The sequence below is a fragment of the Cebus imitator genome, unplaced genomic scaffold, assembly GCF_001604975.1.
Source record: "Cebus imitator isolate Cc_AM_T3 unplaced genomic scaffold, Cebus_imitator-1.0 Scaffold30, whole genome shotgun sequence".
Classification (NCBI taxonomy): domain Eukaryota; kingdom Metazoa; phylum Chordata; class Mammalia; order Primates; family Cebidae; genus Cebus; species Cebus imitator.
Window position 1 is genome coordinate 9,126,877 of NW_016107345.1, and position 21,222 is coordinate 9,148,098.

General features: G+C 38.0%; 1 protein-coding gene across 1 annotated transcript in view; it reads left to right on the forward strand.

Moving 5' to 3' along the window:
- The first annotated feature begins 4,928 nt into the window (after window positions 1–4,928).
- The window catches only part of CPA3 (carboxypeptidase A3), a 30,651-nt gene continuing 14,357 nt past the window's right edge, over window positions 4,929–21,222 (forward strand). The window contains exons 1-6 of the mRNA XM_017523802.2: window positions 4,929–5,043; window positions 5,141–5,216; window positions 8,271–8,395; window positions 17,040–17,142; window positions 17,244–17,345; window positions 19,567–19,668. Of these exons, the coding sequence (XP_017379291.1) occupies window positions 4,976–5,043; window positions 5,141–5,216; window positions 8,271–8,395; window positions 17,040–17,142; window positions 17,244–17,345; window positions 19,567–19,668 (576 nt within the window). The 5' untranslated portion in view covers window positions 4,929–4,975. The remainder of the gene's footprint in view (window positions 5,044–5,140; window positions 5,217–8,270; window positions 8,396–17,039; window positions 17,143–17,243; window positions 17,346–19,566; window positions 19,669–21,222) is intronic.

Sequence of the window (21,222 nt, forward strand, 5' to 3'; positions counted from 1 at the left end):
CCCATTAATCGGTTAGCAATATTGGTGGTAATTAAAAAGCAGATGTAATTTAGCTACATTATCTTTCTTCTACTCTTTAAGTTATATCCACGTTGCGTATTGGAAGGCTAACATAGCCATAGTTATCTGAGTGAGGTAATCTTCCTGTAGGTGTGTCATTAAACTCCTGTTCCACACAATACTCACTCCCTTGTGCTATCTCTGGCAAGTAACACCAGCCCTTGTCTAAGGGATGCTGTGGCCCAAAGTATGGAAATCTTGGCAAACCACAAAGAATGCTCCTAATTCCCTAAATTGAATGCTTTAAAATTGAAATTAAGAACATATGTGGACTGCTTTTTTTAAATTTCAAGGAATTTTTAAGGATGAGAACAAATAATAGGAAAGCAAATATGCAAATATTCTTATTTGAAATCCCATGTATCTGAGATGTCCTACACCTGAGCAATTTTTGCTATAAAACCTGTCTACTGAAAGTTAACAGGAAGCTGGCTAGAATTTGTCTGGGCAAAACCAAGAAAAACAGCAAGAAATCTGCCTTAGTCCTCACTGCAGTAGTATCTGACCAGCTGATCAGACTGCTGTGAGTCTACCCAGGCTTGCCCACCCAAGAGCTCCAGGTTGTGGGGGTATCTCTTCTCCTCCTTCCTTTCACCTACTCCCATCCTGAGATCCCAGAGCAGGCTCTGAGTCTTTCCTTCAGCTCCAAGCTCTCAGCTTCCAAAGCAACAGTGAACCAACAGCACAAGAGTGGCCCCTGAATCTTTCTTTCTCAAGTGATGTGGCTAAAAAATAGCAAGACTGATTTTCTCATCTGGATTATGGAATTCCTATATGCCTAGAATCATATGCCATTTGTTAATCTTCTTTTGCAAGCTGGCCTATATGAATTGGTCGAAGAGAGAATTTCTAGAAAGAAAAGAAGGCAGACAATGACAAATTTAATATATTAATTCAGGGACCAAATAGGGTTCTGCTGAGCCTCTCAGGTCATCTGATGGGAGCAGATAGTCACTGCCCCTCAATAAGGTTGGATAGTGCCTGAATCATATACACCCACATATATGTCCACAAATGCCACCTTTGCTGCAACTAATTAAGAATTTCTCTGCAGCATTTGCAGGGTAGTTTTGCTTCAATGTCAAGAATCCAATATTCATAACCAAAAGCAACCATTTTTTTTCTTTCAATGTACCTTTTGTGAGATACGTAAATGTATTCCAGAAGGTTACTGGATAGAATTTGAAGATTAAAAATAAATATTTGGAAGATTATTAAGTCACACTTCAATTTTCTTTTTTCTTTTTCTTTTTTTACCTTTTTTCTGTTTTTACTTTTATTTTTCTGTTCACCTTTTTAAGGCATCACTTCCATTTTCTAGGGTATTTCTTGTATGTGATAATGTTTGAAAATATATATAGAAAAGCATAGCTAAATTATATGGTGACATGTTAAATTATGGCTAGACATACACTACTGCAAATATCCTAGAAGTGCAGAGCTCCAGAAAGATGGAAAATTATGGCTGCATGAAGTATTCACCACTAAGCTACTTTTTAAAGAGGTTGATTTAATCTGTGAAACATCACCACCTTACATAGCCAATCCTAAAATGATATGGTGTCTGACATTATTCATCCAAGCCATGCATATGCCAAGACCTTTTATAAATCTTGATGCAGTAATATAAGGCTGCACTTGTATATATGCTTGCCAAGAAATAGCACTTGTTCTGAGAAAAAGCTCTAGAACATTCTTGAAATCCATCTATTGTATTTTTCTTCAGAGGCTAAATAGATTGGAGAGGCAGTGGAAGTCTCAGTGTATCACATGTTTATATCTTATTCCAGAAACAAGAAAATTCCAATCTGTAATCTATTAAGAAGCCAAAGACACACTTTTATTTATTGACAAAGACTTATCCTGAGATAAGAGAAATACCAGTGTCCTCAAAACACTCACCTAGAGCCCCCAAATAAAATGAAAGTGTTCTTCCTTCCTTACCTGAAAAACAGATATAGCTTTCTCTACACAATTTTAAAACCACTCACAGAGGTCTTCAAGAAAATATAACAGAATTCTAAAATTAAGAGCCTATTTTTCCTTTTTCAACTTTCCTGTATTTTGCAGAATTGTTTTCAATGGGCATTTATAATTTTTAGAATCAGAAAATTAAACTCCAAAAAGCAAAGCTCTAACATTAAAAAAAATTCTTGAAATAGTCCACACTAAAACAGAGAGATGTTTTATCCCTAAAGGTCACGGCCACCACTTTAATCTACCACATGATCTATTTTGCTATCAGTTCTGCAGCCTAGCTGTGGCCAACTGTTAAGTCTCTGTTAACATCATATGAACATTTTATCAACTGTCTAGAGAACATGGACACGTTTGTTAGCACCAACCATGAAGTCCCTTATATATGCTGTCTCACTAAGCCTCACAGCCACTGGTTAGAGTCACATTAGCATCCCCATTTTACGAATGAGGAAACGAAGGCGCAGAATAACTACTCAGCCTGCTCAAGGTGATGTAGCTAGTGTGTTGGAGCCACACTGAAGTGATGTCTGTCTAAACCCAAAGTCAAGGTCTTTCTTTTTCACTGTTCCTTGGTCAAAAGTATCTTTAGTCAAAAACAGTGGAGAAAGCATTTGCTTTGGGAGTTTTCAGTGCTGATGAGCTTGTCCAGTATCAAGAACATGAAAGCATTTGTAAAACGCTCCTCTTCCTTACCTGCAAGCCTGGAACCAGAAACTCCATTTGGGTAAATAAAAGTCCTGAGTTATATCACACACCCCTCAGATGGAGAAGAATAAAATTACTGCCATTGTACATATAACAGGGGTGTCTCTCCAACCACACTATTTTGATAATACAACAAGCAGGACTCTGAGAAGTTTTATATATGATCAGCTATATGTTTGTGAATGTGAAGAGGTAGTTTTCGAAATGGAAACTCTTATAAGTTATCTGATTAGATAAATTCATCTACTCTTTTAGGTTACCTATGATTCTAGGTCAAGGTCTTATTCTCCCATAATTAACAAAGTTGTGTTCAAGACTAAAGATCGTTCAGAGATGGTTTTAAATGGTTTATAGGTGGTTTCATTAATTCAACTTTCAAAAGGTCCTTCCAGCCACTTCTAGGGACACTGGGGTACCTTGCTAAACATTGACATCAGTACTGTCGCCCTCCCATCTTCTGGATCTGCCTTTGGGATCAGTGATGCCTTCTGGAAGCTAAGTGCACACAGGTGCAGGGCCATGCTTTGGCCTGGTCTGCTGCAGCAGAGTGGCAGCTCTGGTGGAGCCTCCTCCCTGCCATTTGGTTCCCCTCTGCCAAGTAGCTGCAGGCTGCCCCTCAACTCTTCATTTGTCCATTTTCACTTCTTGCAGAGCAAGCCTGGGTTAGAGGGTTTTTTGAAAATGGCCTTCGAAGACCAAGGATACCAGAGTGTGTGTGCTCTGTTGTGTTCTGTGATGAATGGGAAATGTAGGCTTCCAGAAAACCAACTTTCTTCTGAAACGTGATGGACCTAAGCAGGACAGGAGTGGCTCAGTGCTGAGATGCACACTATCACCCAGCCATGCTCCACCTGGGCCACCAGTGCATATTTGGCTGGTGGTCTTTGAGCACGAGAGACTCTGCTGTTCACCGATTCTCCACGCCAGTTGGCGGCCTCCAGGATGGTAGTGGCACCCCCACAGCCCCATCTTCAGCATATTCTGAAGCCTCAGAGTGGAAATTCCTGCTAAGGTTCTGTGTGGACACCTTTCTCCCATGGACTAAAGGGGATACTGTACTCTTAAGCTTTTGACCTCATGCCTTGTGTAGTAAAAAAGGATTTGGGGGTTGTTTTGTTTAGTTCTTGAGAGAATTACATTTTGTTTTTGCTTCCTTTTTTTTATGTTTTGGCCTTTCCTCTGTCTTTTCATGTAGATCAGATATTTGAAAGGGCAGACGATGGTTAGAGGTGTAATGTGCAGCCTGTTTATACGTTATTTCGGGAAATTTACCTTGGATGGGAAAAGGAATTGAGGACTCACCAGGCCAGTGCTGGCACACCCACCCTCACCTTTTCCCCCTGGCTCAGTACCTACTGCTTCTCCTTTCAGATATGTGATTGTACTAGCTCTTTCCATATGAAAGAATTCGCCTTAAATAAAAAAAGTTTAAAAATCTGCTGCATGTACAGCATCCAGGCTCTGAAGGCAGTGTCCAATTAATCAACATTACAGCACAGATATTTTCTTGCTCTCAAGGAGTCCTCCAGTTATCTTAGAAATAGGGGTCATCTCTTAGTACAGAGAGAAGAGAAGGGCGAAGAGTTAGGGTAGTGCTTTAGGTCTTGAGAGTTTACTTCTTTACCAAGAGATAACCAAAGTGTTACCTTTGTAAAATCTAAATGGTGAACACTTCAACGTTTGCCATAGTACTTACAGCATTTTTAGTACATTCCTAATATTTTGTAATTTAATTTTTTTTAATTTCACAACTTACAATCTAACTTCAAAAATATATTTTACATTATTACGAACCAGTCACCAAGGTTTTGTGGCCAGATACCCAAATTCATCTTAGTCTCCTAGTGCAAATTTTAAAACTGATTTCTTTCATCATTCAATTCAAGCAGAATAGTAGAGCAATATTTTAGAACAGACAAAACTGGTAAATCCCAGCTCTGTGAACATATTTTCTCTGTTACCTTGGGCAAGTTATTTGCTAAAGTCATTTGCTTCCTGTCCTGTATCTGTAAAATGGATATTTCCTATTGCAAAAGGTGAATCAGTAGCATGGGCTTAGTGGGTTAATGTTTTTTCCCTCCCCAGCTGAAAAAAAAAAAAAGAAGTCTGTTGTAGGGGAAGAAGGGGAACAGCTTGTGCAACAGAACCCTGAGAGGAAATTAGTTGCTCATCAAGATAAGGGCTGAGGCATAAAACTTCCAGAGGGTCTCAAGGTAGGCAAAGAAGAACTATGAAGCTCATCCTGCCCATGAGTTTGATTGCAACCACTCTTGCAATTGCTCCTGTCCGCTTTGACAGGTAAATCTTACTTCTTGTGTTCCAGTCTCTGTGTGGGAAGAGAATTAAGGGTTGTTTCTTTACAGTTCACTTTTTTTTTTCATTTGCCTCTGTAAAGGGAGAAGGTGTTCCGCGTGAAGCCCCAGGATGAAAAACAAGCAGACATTATCAAGGACTTGGCGAAAGCCAATGAGGTAAGCATTTAAAGGGATATTTTATCTTTTCTTACTGTTATCTAAAAGATGCTCTTATTTTACTGTTTATGCCCACGGGGCTACAAAAGACTATTGAACATAAAGGGGAAAGCAGGAGCTATCTGGATAATTCAGCCAATGGCCAATACTTCACCTGTCTCAGTTTTGGTTTTGGTTTCCAAGACTACCACTTTCATTTTTCCTCCCAAAAGCTTTCCAAACACCAGCTTTTCCAAGGTAAAATGGTGAAATCAGGAGCTGTTCTTGGCTTCCTTATCAAGGCATCTTTCTCTCTCCTGCTGGTGCCCTTTTCCTCTCCATTCTCCCCACTCCCACCCTCATCCCCTCTGGTGCCATAACTTCTGTTAGAAGACTAACTAAAAATGTTGAGGCACTGGCTAATATCGAGATGTGACCCCTTTCCAAGAACAGGTATATTTTTAAGTAAAACTTTTCAAGTTAGATCAATCCTTTAAAACCCAATAGTCTAAAATAATTTTATCATGTATTCAGCTGCTCCTGAATACAAGGCACACTGTGCCAGCAGCTTACATATGTCATTTCAAATTCTCCAACAGCTTCTCAATGTCAGGGTCATAATATAACTCATTTGAAACAGAAGAACTCAAGTGCAAAGACAACAAATTAAATGACCAAGATTACATATCAGATTTAAACCCAGAATTGGGTCTACAGTTTATTCCAGTCACACGCACTGTTATCTCTACATCAAATCAATCAAAGGCTCTGCCTATTCTAACTCCCAACTCTTTCTCAAATCCACACATTGCCCTCCATTCCACTGTCACTACCAAGTTCATGTGCACTCTACCTCTTGCAAGGACAATTTCCATAGTCCCTTAACTAACAATCAGGGTTCTAGTCTTGCCTCCCACAAAGCCAACTCTGCATTGCAACCTGATTGCTCACTCTAAAATTGCATTCCTCCATTTGAGGGTCATTACTGAGAGGCAGTCTCATATGGAAAAAGCATCTTCTTCAAAGTCAAATGCTTACATTCAAATCCCAGCTCTACACTAGCTCCATAGCCTTAGGCAAGTTACTCAACATCTCTGGGTCTCAATTCCCTCTTCTATAAAATGGGGATAATAATCATACCCACTTCCTAGAGTTGCTACGAAAACTAAGTAAGCTTTGGATAGCACTCAGAAGCAAGCCTACCATATTAAGCACCATAGAAGCATTTTTTGTTTGTTGGTTTGTTGGTTTTTATTTTTGTTTTGAGACAGTCTCACTCTGTCACCCAGGCTGGAGCGCAGTGGCAAGATCTCTACAGCGTCCAACTCCCAGGTTCAAGTGATTCACCTGCCTCAGCCTCCCTAGTAGCTGGGATTACAGGTGCCCACCACCATGCCCAGCTAATTTTTGTGTTTTTAGTAAAGACAGTGTTTTGCCATGTGGCCAGCTGGTCCTCAAACTCCCGACCTCAAGTGATACACCCGCCTCGGCCTCCCAAAGTGGTGGGATTACAGGCATGAGACACCATGCCCAGCCAGAAGCATTTTCTATTGATATTAGTATAGCATTCAAAGCCTTTTATGATCTGCCAAACTACTGGCGTCTTCAATATCTTGCCCCTCCACCTTCTTCCTCATCCTTCAAGCCCCATAAACACGAAAAACTCACCCACCATGGCCCTGTACAACTTTTCTTGTAAGGAATGTGTTTCTTTCCCTTTTGACCTGGGTAAGTCCTACTTATTTCTCAAGATCCAACTCAGGCAGTATCTCCTGCAGGAAATCTCTTCAATTCTCATTATACAGCTTTGGCTGTTCCTTGTGTTCCTGAAACACCCGGTTCCTTCCTCCGGCATTGGTTAACATGTTGGAAACATACATGGATGGCTCTGTGTTCCATACCAAACCTTTCACTTTCCATAAGTCCCTTACTGGTCTCTACGACTATGGCACCTAGCTCTGTGCCTCGTGCTTCATAAATGAAAGTTCACTGAGCTCTAAACTCTTGCTGCACATTACCCTGCTGGAACAGAGGAATGTCTGTTGTGGTCAGATGGCTCTGCCTAACTTGCCTTTGCATCACACTACATCTCTCCTATGTCCAACTCATTCTGTAGCTTTTTGATCAAAATAAACAAACATTGGTTGGTTCATGGCAGCCTCATATTGTCACATAACTGATTGACCTAGAGGGAGAGGAGGATTCAACTAAGAAAGAGCTGGGCAAACCTGGACACATGCACAAGTGAGGGTGGAAACTGAGGTTTTCCTTCACATTTCCCAGGCTGGGGTCTTGTACTTCATTTAGTTTCACGGTTGAGTATGATTTTGAAGAACCACAAGAACTGGAATCTTTTCAAAGTTATTTTGATCTGAATGCTATACTTTTGAGCTCATATACAAAATTTTGAAATTGTCAGCTAGAGGAAGAGAAAGGCGGGGGTGGGGGGAAACTGCACCTGTTAAATGTCTTCATGCCCCAGACCACGGACCTATTTCACAATCTTCCCAGCACTTTCCAGTGGACTCTCATTTGCACCATTATTTTAGGAGAGAAGACTAAAATTTAAAGAATCATTGTAACTTGCCCAAGAACATATTGCTAGAAAAATGACATTGCTGGGAGACTATGCCAACTGTTGGATATAAGACTTTCAGGATTTCCAGAGTTTATAGGGACAACAGGTTTTGAAGACTAACTAACCAGATATTTAATCTAAATTTCCAATTGAAGCCAGATTCTGTGGCTAGATGAATTGTGATCCTATTCAACCCCAAAACTGTGGGGGAAAAATTAACCAAAAGAGCTGCCCATCCTTTTTGCCTTGATAGGCCTGATGTCCTAAAAATAAATAAATAAATAAATAAAGTGATCAGGCACTGGGAAGGTTTCTTTCTTCCTCCCTAATATTCAACAGTTCTTAAATATATTTGCAAAAATTCCATAAACTTATTAAAAGAAGGGTCATGCTGAGCCCCAAATTCCTTTCATGGTATCTGAGACATGATCATTTCTTAATAAATATGTGTTGGGTAAGCAAATAAACTCTTACTAACATTGTACTTATCTCCGCAGCTTGACTTCTGGTATCCAAGTGCCACCCACCATGTAGCTGCTAATATGACAGTGGATTTCCGAGTTAGTGAGAAGGAATCCCAAACCATCCAGTCTGCCTTGGACCAAAATAATATGCACTATGAGTAAGTCCTTTGCAAATATTGAAATTTGTTGGATATTTAAAGTTTTGGGAGCCCTGAAATAGAGGAAACTATTACAATAGAACTATTTTTAATTGCCCCCCCCCAAAAATGCAAGCTCTCTCTGTAAGATACATTTTTGGAAATACACAGTTACTTCCAAGCACATTACCACATTATCAAAGCCGGTTTATGGAGGTGTTAGGATCAAACTTGGGAGCTCAACTTCCATCTTACATTTGCTTTTATCTATAAGAGTAACAATTACCTATTCCACCATCTCCAAAATCGGCCCCTCATAAGCACAGAGCTCACATGAGCAGGCACGAATGCTTTAGCCACACATCATCACTACTGACAGGTAACCAGCCCGGAGCTCATGAGCTACTGGTGCTGGCCTCCTTTTATGTATCTGAATTTTCCTGGTACATAAAGGCAAAAAAAAAAAAAGAACAAGTACTTGGTATGTCAGAGATGCAGCAATTAAAAATATATAATAAATAATTATGAAAAAAATCTTGCTCAGAGAAAGCACAAGCAAAGCAGTAGAATAGGGTTTAAATCAAAGAAAAAAGAATCTCAAATAGATAAAGATGCAGAAATTAGTCATTCTGGCCCCACAGAGAAATAAGAGAAAATTTGAATGTATCAGGTACCAACCATGGGACATGCACAGTCTGAGACCTGGGCAATGAATGAGAAGGGATCCCAGCAACGAACATCGTAAATCAATGCGCAATTTAGAAAATAAAATGTGTTTTTATATTTTCAAACATGTCATAGTTTGAGGTAATAAGGAGTCCAATTTTAACTTCCCAAAGCCATGTCATGCCAGGATTCCCCTTTAAGGAGACCCTCATTGTCAAAACACTGCTAAACAGTAATTCCCTTTTTTTTTTTTTTTTTTTTTAATTACCATTTTATACCTCCATTACCTGACTTGGTGGTTTAACTCAAAGGGTCTTCTGGCTGAGATAAAGAAAGATCCTACTGATGTCAGTAATGTTATGTTGCAATCAGGAGTTACTATGACTTGATTGTATTTATGATATTGTAATAATATTTCAAATAAATATAAACTCAATTGAAATTTAAAAATCACATGCATAAGACAAGTAAGCAAAAGCATTCTTATTCATGGCTTTAAAGGCAGCATTCTATTATTTGTGATGGTTACTGATCACTGTTTTTTGGTTTTGTCACTGTTTCAAGAAGGTTATGGTATAAATATAAAAGTTAACAAATTGAAAATATATAATTCAAAATTAATTGATACCAGCTTTTAACCCTTTTAAATTAATATACTGATATGGGTTTTTGCTGTGTTTTTATAAATTGCATCATTAAAATTAGACACATTAAGGTTCAGATAACGTCTTGACTCTTCATCTAAGAGAAATCAACCTTCTATCTTAAATAACCCCTGGTCACTGTGCCTCTTGATTCACTTCATTGTCAGCTTTCTAGTATATGTGCCTAAGTTATTATACTCTTCACTTTACTTCAATAATATGGACCTGGTCTGGATTCCTATGATAAACTAATTCTTACAAAGCATTCAGCCCAAGCTAAAATCAAGTAGTGGTCTGGCCACGTTTTATATAATTTGGCTTGAACAGTAAGGTAAAAAATTAGGTATTATGTTTTCCTTAATAGCCCTGTAATGCAGTTACAATGTAGAAAATGTATCTAGAAAAGCTAGTTGCTTGGCATGAGCATGGATAGTGGTGGAAATCACTGTAAGACACCTAGGCAGGCAGCTAGCATCCTTTCGATTTATGAAATAGCTCACAACAGCCTTTCTTCTTCTGTGGCCCTCTAGGCCTCTCCTAGCCTGAAATGATTCTGATTCAACTAGAGGTCTAAATCCAGAGTCTCAAATTAGTGTGTTTTTCACTTTATCTTATGACAAAGGAGTTCCTTGCTATTTACATCAAGAACCAAAGTGTTAAATGACGTACAAAAATTGCTTTTATCAAATTAAGACATGAATTCTAGAAAGTAACCCAAATCAGCAACAGTTATGGGAAAACCACATAATTAGTTACCTTCCTCAGAAATATAAATATGTAAAATGATATATGCAGACAAAAACTATTTAAGATCTTGTCTCCAAGTACTAATTATACACATAATTTTATTTGCATATTAATTATATGTGTTACTTGGTGTCAGTCAGTAACAGAAAAGAGTTCTAAGAGCAGAAACATCTGGTCCGACGCAGGCATCAGACTGAATTAAACCATATTAAGAGGCTGGTTTGACACAATGATTTACTTAGACACCCTTCATTAGATAGTGCATATCAACCACTATTTAGTTTAAAACATCTGTGTGATGTTTTTAATTTTTAGAAAATTAAATTCCTATGCCAGATTTTATTTTAAAGTAACATATTTGTTTCCTTTTTTATTTACAAAATCATAAAAGGCCAAATTCAAAAAACAAACAACATGAATATACTAACAAACCCAAACAGACTGGCGAACAAATATCAAAGGGAAAGCACATCCATTGGACTGAGCCTCTGGGGCAGACACTGTTCTTGTATTCAGCAGTTAAAAACTCCAGTGTTTTTAACATTGCTCACATTTTAGATAATCAATTTTTAACATTGTCTCTTCTTTGATCAAAAGTTAAAATTAGAAAATAAAGAGTTGTTAATGAAAGATAACTCAGAAAATAATTATTAAGATAATAATAAAACTCAAATGGTACAATTAAGTAAAATCTTATTAGGATCCATATAAGATTATGGGAGAAATGCAAAAGAGATATATGTCAAACTGATACAGCGATAATCAACACCTCATATTAATGCCTAACTGCCTAATAATAATAATGTTCAGTCAGATACAAATTCATATTCCACGGATATACAGAGTCCTAGCAAGTGTTCCAATCAAATAAATCATTCTAATGTGTCATTCCATTCATTTTTTTCTTCTGTTTCACATTTTTACTACTACTTACCTAAGTGTATAACATGCATGTTATACTATAACATGCTACATGCTACAGCATGCTGCAAATGTTGAAGTTACAATTGGTCATGTGACAAACAGGAGTGTGGAGTGTAGGAAAGTGAGTTCTGAAGCAAGGCTGTCTGCGTCCAGTCCCATTCAAGATATGCATTAGGTATTTCACATTGGCAATTTATTTAACTTTGCTTTACCTCATACATCATCTATAAAATGGGAATAGTAATTGAAACGATTTCATAGGGGTTTCATGAAGATTGACTGGGATCATAAAGTTGCTCTTTGCCTGGTCCTTTACAAATGCACATACACACGTGCGCGCGCACGCACACGCACACACATACTGCAATTGGGAATAACTAGAGGCTATCACCAGATACTCCACTTTCCTCGCAGTGAATAAATGAGTAGTATTGCTCAAACGTTGGGAAATCCAGGTAAGTAAGTGTAGAGTCTGATGTGTGGTAACCAAATTAGGGAGTTACCAGGAGGATATTGAATCTTATGGAAACCTTAAACCATGCTTTTTGAATACCCCCATATCCTGGTGTAATGTGGGCATCAGGAGAATCCAGTCCCTTTTATAAGACAACCTAACAGTGACTCTACCTTCCTGAAACATCTTTCCCCAGTGCATGTGCACACACACACACACACACACACCCCAGAGCCTATGACAGTCACATACATTGGTCTACAGTTCTCCAGTCCTTCTTTGTTGCTTTCTAAAAGCAGCAAAGGATGGGACCTTTGAAACTGTCAAAGTAGAATTTATCTCATCTCTTCTCTGAACCTCTTACTTACTCCCTAAACTTGGGAGACAGACTTCCAAGAGAGTTGGTTGATTGGGCCAACCCTACACAAGCCTCTGAAGACTAAGGAGAGTACAGGCCTAATGGCAATACCCAGGATTTTACTCTCGTGATGAAGGCATTGTTGTACAATGGCTCACAGCTAGGGTGCTGACATCAGACCCTCTAGGTTCAAATCCCAACTTCTGCATTTCAACAGTTGTGTCAATTTTGGAAATTGACCATACCTTCATAAAAACAAGGAGTGATAATGGTACCCAATTAATCATGTCGAATGATAAAATGTAAATACAGTACCGAGAAAAGCGCCTGGCTCATAAGAAAGTTTCAGGAAACATTAACCATTTGTCTTACTCAACCCCCAGTGATAATTATTTAGCCTTTCACCTAAATTTAGAAATTTTCTTAAAAAAATTAAGCAAATTTTGGAGCACTAAATAATATTTGAGAAAAAGTAATTTGGTTTCATCTGTTTATGCCTGGCTGCCGGTTAGTGGAAGGGCTCGTGAAAATAACAGCTGGCCCCAGTTCTTAATTTCCAGCCTTAGGCTTAATTTCTAGCCCCTATCAGCAACAATCTGGCACCGTTCTGATGTTCTGATGCAGCTGCATCATTTGTGGAAAAGTTGTACTTCAACTCACACTAATTTTTTTTCTGCTGTTATCACAAGAGTTAAATTGATATGTGTAAGTCTAAAAATATTCTTAGATACAAGCTTCCTGTGACTAATTAATACTGCCTTATGTTACAAATCAACCTCTGGAACCATAAAATTTCTCTTCTGCTTGGTTCCTCTACTTCTATTAATGCAAGTGGAGCAAAAGCCGTGTGCCCTCTCTAGAGCTTAAAGCAATTAATTATGCCCGTAATGACCACCCAAAATATAATTTCAAACCTTCTCCAGCTTTGTGTGAGTTTCACTGCAACACTCTCCACCTGATTCCAAAATCGCTGTCACGCGTTTATTTTCTCAGAAATCCTAGATTCATCATAAGTCAAAAGCAAAGCATACAGTGAGTTAGATATAATGTGCATAATGATGTGCTTGTCAGTGCTGCTATTAGGAATCAAAATTCATGAGCAGCACTTGGTCCCATGTGCTAAATAAACTCTAATTAGGGGAATACAGCATTTGCGTTCCACATCAAAACTCAGATCAGTCAATCAGCAAGGAGAAACCAACAAGTAGAGTGGAGCTCAGCAGTGTCAGTGTCATAGCTCATTATTACAAGAAATTGAAGAAATCAAAGAGTCAAACATCTACATAGCATCAAAGCCTGCTTTAAAAATGTTATGTCAGGCCGGGCGCGGTGGCTCACGCCTGTAATCCCAGCACTTTGGGAGGCCGAGGCGGGTGGATCACCAGGTCAAGAGATCGAGACCATCCTGGTCAACATGGCGAAACCCCGTCTCTACTAAAAATACAAAAAACTAGCTGGGCATGGTGGGGCGTGCCTGTAATCCCAGCTACTCGGGAGGCTGGGAGGCAGGAGAATTGCCTGAACCCAGGAGGCGGAGGCTGCGATGAGCCGAGATAGCGCCATTGCACTCCAGCCTGGGTAAGGGGGAGAGAAACTCCGTCTCAAAAAAAAAAAATGTTATGTCTATAAAATGATTGTCGATTCTGTGACCAACTTCATTATTATTCTGAAGTTCATTGGGAACCTAAGGCCACCAAGAACTTAGGTTTTACTTCATTTCATTCTCACCACGAGCTTGGTCACCACAATTGTAAAAGTTGGAAAACTGAGGTTCAGAGGGTAACTAAACTGCCCAAGATCATATTTAGCATTATGTAGCCGAACTGAGCTTGGAACCCAAGAAGGTCTGAACACAGGTCACTCACTGCTTCCTTATTTGATAAGATTTATGGTGATGGAAAAAGTACATGATATTGTCTCAAAGATTAGAATGAATGTTAGAAAACAGACATCTTCGTGCATACAGGACTCAATGCTAACGGCAGAAAAATACATGTGCATTTCATTACCAAAAGGTGGGTAACGCCTTTTTTTATATAGACTCAATGAGAAATGAGATAAGCCAAAACAGAAAATTGTTTGGATAAGTACAACTTCAAGAAATCCTTTCTTTTTAATATTTTTATTAAAACATTTCCATTATAAACAAAAATTTTCTGCCCTGCAAAATAGAGTATATTGAATATGGTTTACATTTGAGTAAAGGATTGTCATTATCAATATAAACTTTCATACTGTGCTATGATGAGACCACTGATCCGTGTTTCCTAAGTCCTTCTGTCTAGGGAGTTATTTTACTTTTCTTTTTTTTTTCTTTTTGCTGTCAGCTATCACCTGTTGATAAGAGTGAGCTCACTGCTTGCTTTCAGCAAGTCATTTTCCCTACATTCAATGTATTGCTTCTAGATTCAACAAGATTTTTAGAACAATATCTAAAATAAGACAAGGTTTTTTATGGGGGTGTTTATAAATCTCCTACAGCTGTAAAATAATATTTAACATATTAAGGAATCTAATAATAGGTTTTAATGCAACCATACATCAATGGACAATAATTTGATCATATAAATTGATACTGTCATATTAATCTCAAAGTGACATTCAACATCATTCTTAACAGTAAAACGTTAGTTTTCCTGTAAAAGGCAGACAAAAAAGAATGCCCTCTATGGCTACTGTTATTTATCATAGTTCAGAGAGTTTGGCCAATGCAAAGCAAGAAAAAAAAGAAATAGTTGTTAAGAAAATTAGAAAGTATAGATATTGGCAGAAGAAATAACACAGAAAATACCCTAAAGACATAATTAAAATTCTTTAAAGTAAAAAGATATTTTTAATCTAATAAAATAGCTAAGTGTAATCAAAGTAATTGTTTTTTTAATATATGAACACTGTCATAACCAATTCAAAAAAGCAGTGAAAAAAAAGCCACTTACAAAACTGGTAAAAGCTATATATATATAAATAGGTAATCAAAATGTATAACACTTTACTAAAGAATAAAAAAGATACAACTATATTATGATCCATTATTAATAAAATTATATTTATTCATAATTTAATATGTCTATCAAAATCCAATTTTTTCTGATGATTCTAATAATTTCTAAAATGATTCTGATATGACTTTTTTTTTTTGATACAGAGTCTCTCTCTGTTGCCCAGGTTCAGTGGCATAATCTCAGCTCACTGCAACCTCCACCTCCTGGGTTCAAGCAATTCTTATGCATCAGCCACTTGAGTAGCTGCGACTACAGGTGCCTGCTACCACGCCTGACTAACTTTTGTAATTTTAGTAAAGAAACAGTTTCACCACATTGCCCAGGCTGGTCTCAAACTCCTGGCCTCATATGATCTGCCTGCAGCCTCCCAAAGTGCTGGGATTACAGGTGTGGACCACCATACCCAGCTAAGACATTTATTTAAAATAGGTGAAATTACTCAAAATTTTTGGAAAAAAAGAATAAGATATATTATCCAGTATTAAATTTTACTATAATTAAATATGATTTGGTTTCTCTTAAGGCATAAGAAAACAGATTAATAAAGCAAATAAAAAAATTTTCAAACAGACAAAATAAATAAAATACTTGCATATTTGATGAAGATGACATTTTTAAAACAAATAAATCTTGAAATGAGGCAGTTTGTATTCAAATACCCAACTCTACCATATATAAACTGTGAGTATTTAAACGTCTGAGCACTAACTTCCCCAGCTGTAAAATGGTAATACTGACAAGGTTAGTTAAATACTGTATGTAAAGCTGTACCTGGCCTGTATTAAAAATATGGATATCTGAATCCAAGTGAAAACGTCAGGTAGGCAGTTGGATGTGTAAGCCCAGAGTTCAGGGGAGAGGCCAGACCTGGGGATTCAAGTATGAGTGACCATCAGGTGACCCTTACAGCCATGAGACCCCATAAAATGATGATATGAGATGGCTCAGAAAGAGATAAAAATAGGAAATGATGAGGTGTAAGCTTCTTGACCCCCAATGTTAGTCTCCCAGTGATCTTTTCCCATCTCTTATTTTACCCCCTCCAAATCATCTTAGCCATTTTCTAGATCCGTAACTATAGACAAGTTGTTTCAACACTTTGTACCTCATTATTCTCACCTGTACAATAAGCATAATAATCTCATGTGAAGATTAAATTAATAAGGTACATAAGGAGGTCAGAGCAATGCCTGGCACAGGTTAAGTGCTAGGTACCTGCTTACTATTATTATTATTATTATTATTATTCAAGTTTCTCCCAGATCTCAAGGTGTGAAATTATAAGGTATGGTCTGTAGATGTGTGCATGAAAGTATCCTTGTTTGCCTGTGTTAATGTGGATGTAGATGTATGTGTGTTTTGGAGAAGGATGGGGAGTACCATAGCAGTACAATATAAGTCACAAGCATATTTTTAAATATTCTAGTAGCCACATTAAAAAAGTAAAAAGCAACAGGTAAAATTAACAGTACATTTTATTAAAACCAATATATTTCAAATATTATTTCTACACAATAATATAAAACTTATTGGTGAGATAATATATATGACTTTACTACCATCTTCGAAATCTGGTATATATTTTACATATACAGCAATCTACTCCTGGACAAGCCCTACTTCACATGTTCTGTAGGCACTTGGGGCTAGAGACTATCACACTGGACAGCACAGCTGTAGATAAATGGGGAGACCAGAAGCCAGACACATGACATGTCTAAAGGAGATGGCTAGAGGAGAATAATGAAGAAACATAGCAAACTTGATTAAAGATACCAGAGAAGGAAGAGAAATTTTCTGCAAATGAAAGATAACTGTGTTTTCCTTTCTCATGATAAAACGTGTATTTTGTCATTCCCCTGTCAAACAGAATCTTGATTCATGATCTACAAGAAGAGATTGAGAAACAGTTTGATGTTAAAGAAGATATCCCAGGCAGGCACAGCTATGCAAAATACAATAACTGGGAAAAGGTACAGTATAAAATACCTCAACCTTTTTTTAAAGTTATCCTAATATTTGTTGTCATTTTTTTCCTTTATTCTAATTTCTCAAAATTGGTTTTGCTCTTAAGATTGTGGCTTGGACTGAAAAGATGATGGATAAGCATCCTGAAATGGTCTCTCGTATTAAAATTGGATCTACTGTTGAAAATAATCCACTATATGTTCTAAAGGTAAAAATAATTCAAGAACCACTAATGCTTATTATTGTTGAAAAACATGAATTCAAAAGTTACTTTGTAACACAACTGAGCTAATTTTGAGACAAAACATATTATCTTTGAAAGAATATTTAAGCTCTGAACATCCATTCAAGAATAGAAGTGACAGGGGGTTTTGGTGGAACCAAGAAAGTGTCTAGGTGAACATTTGTCAGAGATTGCACAGTGGACAAACCAAAACAAATATTTCATCCCACAGCTTTATTACAAGTCATGTCTGTAGTATTAAAAAAAAAAAAAACCGTCATTCACCCCTTAAAATGCAGTGAAACTGATAAATGAATGTCATGAAGGGGATTTAAATATCACAGAGTCATAGGACTGTAGAACAGTATGTTAGGCATTTCAACCCTGTATTGCTGGAGGGTTCCCTATAACGGAGCTAACAATTTTCATTCAGTTGCTGCTTGATTTTTGCACATCCAGGTACTGTTCCCTGAAGCAGCCACTTAACAACTGAGAAGCCCATCCACACCCCAAATCCCCATTCATTGTCTCCAACCACCCAAAGCAAATCTGCACTCTCTTCAAAATGACAGCCATTCAAGTATCCAGTACTATTTCTCTTTCCCACTCCAACACTGTGGGTAACCCCCCAAATAGGCACCGATGAAGGACAACTAAGCAGAATACTGGCACAATTAGTGCCTGAAGAATATCTCAGCTTATAGTGTTACTACTCAGTTATTCCCCTTTATATAATCCTCTATACATAATCATATTTTAGTTCATAGAATGAGTTCCTAAAGAATATCTTACCACTCAGTTATTTCCATATATATATATATATATATATATAAAAAACTATATCTTAGTTCATAATCAGAGGAATGCCTAGAGTAGACACAGCACACAGCATGAATTAAAGAATAAGCAGCTTATAGTCAGAGGAATGTCTGGAGCAGACACAGTGCAGAGCACGATTTAAGGGAAAAACAGTTATACCAGGACAAAAATCCATGGCCCAGGTGGCAGCATTCAGTATTGTAAAGATACCCGCTGTATGGCAGGCTTGGGGCAAGAGCCACTCCTCCTGATAAAGGAGTTGTAGGACCTTGCCTCCAGTTCTTGTGGAAGGCTGCCCTCAGACCGGCAATCCCTTGAGCATCCGAGGGCTCAAAACCCCTCCAGATAATCGCACCTTGGTCAGCTTTTTTACTGTGCTAGCTCAAAAGCATCCTCCTATAGAATTCATTGGAAGCTGCCAGCAGGTGGCGGTAGACCCTGACAGCTCCGTCACTGCTGTGTGACTTAAGCATCCTCCTATAGATATTCTTAGAAGTAACATGCCCATAGATAGAGGTATTGCAAACTGCACCCTCTTCGCTGAGCAGTCTACCTCCATGCCTCGGTGACCTAATGGTGGTGGACCCCTTACTGCACAAGGCCCACCTCCTTGCATTGATGACCTAATTGGGTTGGCCCCTTGCTGCACACTGTCCACCTACTAGCCTTGGTAACCTGATGGAGGTGGACCCCTTGTTTTATTGCTCATGACCCTATCACTATCCTTAAAGATGACTTCACTCACTACCCTACCCCCTAACCTATACCCAATAAATACAGATGCTTCTGGACATTCGGGGCCTCACCTGTCTCTGCTTATAGGTAGCGTGGCTCACCGTGAGCCCAGCTGCACTTTCTTTGTATTTCTGTGTCCTGTCTCTTTATTTCTTGGATCTGCGCCTCAGCACAGCATAAGGGACATCCCACAACCCTGTGGGGCCCTTAGCTCTACATCTGGCACCCAGTGTGAGGCCCTTAGCCCTACACAACACAATTTCTTCTCCACTCCAGGGTAAATATCCCCAGTTTACAAAACCTGAAAAAACAAAAGGAAATACAAAAGTGACTTTATAATCTGTATCTCAGAACACAGGATGTTAGCAATAAAATAAAAACACAGGACTATAATTTTTTTTCAAAAGCCTACCAGCCGCCCTAACACTAGAAAAAAATTTTGAAAAATATGCATTGTAATAGATTATGAATTATATGTAGACATTTAAGGATATGTCCCATGGTCCCTTCTGAGAACAATATGTGCATACATGGTTCTCATACAACAACAGATGGAGGAAATAATTGCTTTGAGAATATGAATGAGTTATTGGTCGACAAGGGATCAACATATGAGTTCATGCAAAATAATATCTTATTTATTTTTAAATAGATTGGGGAAAAGAATGAAAAAAGAAAGGCTATTTTTATGGATTGTGGCATTCACGCACGAGAATGGGTGTCCCCAGCATTCTGCCAGTGGTTTGTCTATCAGGTAAGTGAATCGGAAGACTCTCCTAACTCTCCTTTGATTGCCAAGTCTCCAGCACTTCACCAGCGGCAACATCCTTTCCAAACATGCAGTTCCACTTAACTAGAAGAGCCCACATTTGGTGCTGTCAGAGAAGAAATGCTCTGAATTTTACTCATCATTACATTTTTATGAAATTGATACCTTCCCTTCAAACAATTCTTAAACTCAAGCTAAGAGTTTATGAAACTCAAACTTTTCTTGGGCTATAATATGAAAGTTTTTCCTATAGTCAAGTATGGAAAATCAGAAACCATCTTCATATGACAACATACAAATATAAACTTTCTTCAATGAAGTCAAAACATAGACCTTTAATTCCTGTTTAGATATTTCATTGCCAAACATGTACTTGGAATTTTCATGTTTCTAAGTTTCCTTTCTTCCTTTCTAAGAGAAAAATAACTCCCTTTTTTGTTTTTTGGGGTTTTTTGGGGGAGGGGGTGGGTTTTTTGTTTGTTTGTTTGTTTTGAGACAGAGTGTCACTCTGTCGCCCAGGCTGGAATGTGGTGGTACAATCTTTGCTCACTGCAACCTCTGCCTCCTGGGTTCAAGCAATTCTACTGCCTCAGCCTCCCAAGTAGCTGGAAATAAAGGCATGTGCCACCACATCTGGCTAATTTTTATATTTTTAGTAGAAACGGGTTTTTTTCATATTGGCCAGGCTGGTCTCAAACTCCTGATGTCAAGTAATCCACCTGCCTTGTCCTCCCAAAGCGCTGGGATTACAGGCATGAGCCACCACACCTGGCCTATAACTCACTGTTTTAAAAGTTAAATCTAATTTATATATTCAATATTCTTCTCACTCTATTGCCAGTGTATTTTGACTCCTACTATATTTTAATTTTCTCTGACAACTTTTGCACATTGCACACTGGTGAAATATGTATGGCAATGGTTTTCTGGGCACAGATACTTTCTCTAGGAAAGAATCCACCGGGAAGTGACTTACCCCTGTGGTTGTTTTTGCTCTCCCAATTGAGGGCTGAGAGCTCCATTTACTCAACACATAAAGGAACGCACATCACAGGGCTACAGAAAAATCTCTTGTCTTCAATTCAGATTTACTTGGAAGGGACTTTCCAAGTGGTGAGATTTTAGGTAGCTACAGAAAGTGCATGTAATTAGAGAAATTTCAGCCAGATGTAGGGGAAAGAAAGTTGATTGTTTAACCTCTGAATTCTTGGGTATTTTATTAATACAAATTTTTTTCTCTGATTCTTCTTGTAACTATTTCATAAATTCTCTCCAATATTTTCTTATTCCTGTGCTTATAGACTCAATCTATATTTATGTAAAGGATGTAAGAGAATCAATTTAAAATAAGTTGTACTAAAAATTTTCCATTTGGCTTCCAATCTTTCTATGAAACATATATCTCATGCTACATTTGGAATGCTACAAGTCTCCATAATTAAATGCTCCTTTAAAGACTGTTCATTTTCATTAATGTCGCTAAATAAGTGAGATTTTTCCTCTGTAATCTAAGTGGATTGTTTATTTTTGTTCATTTTA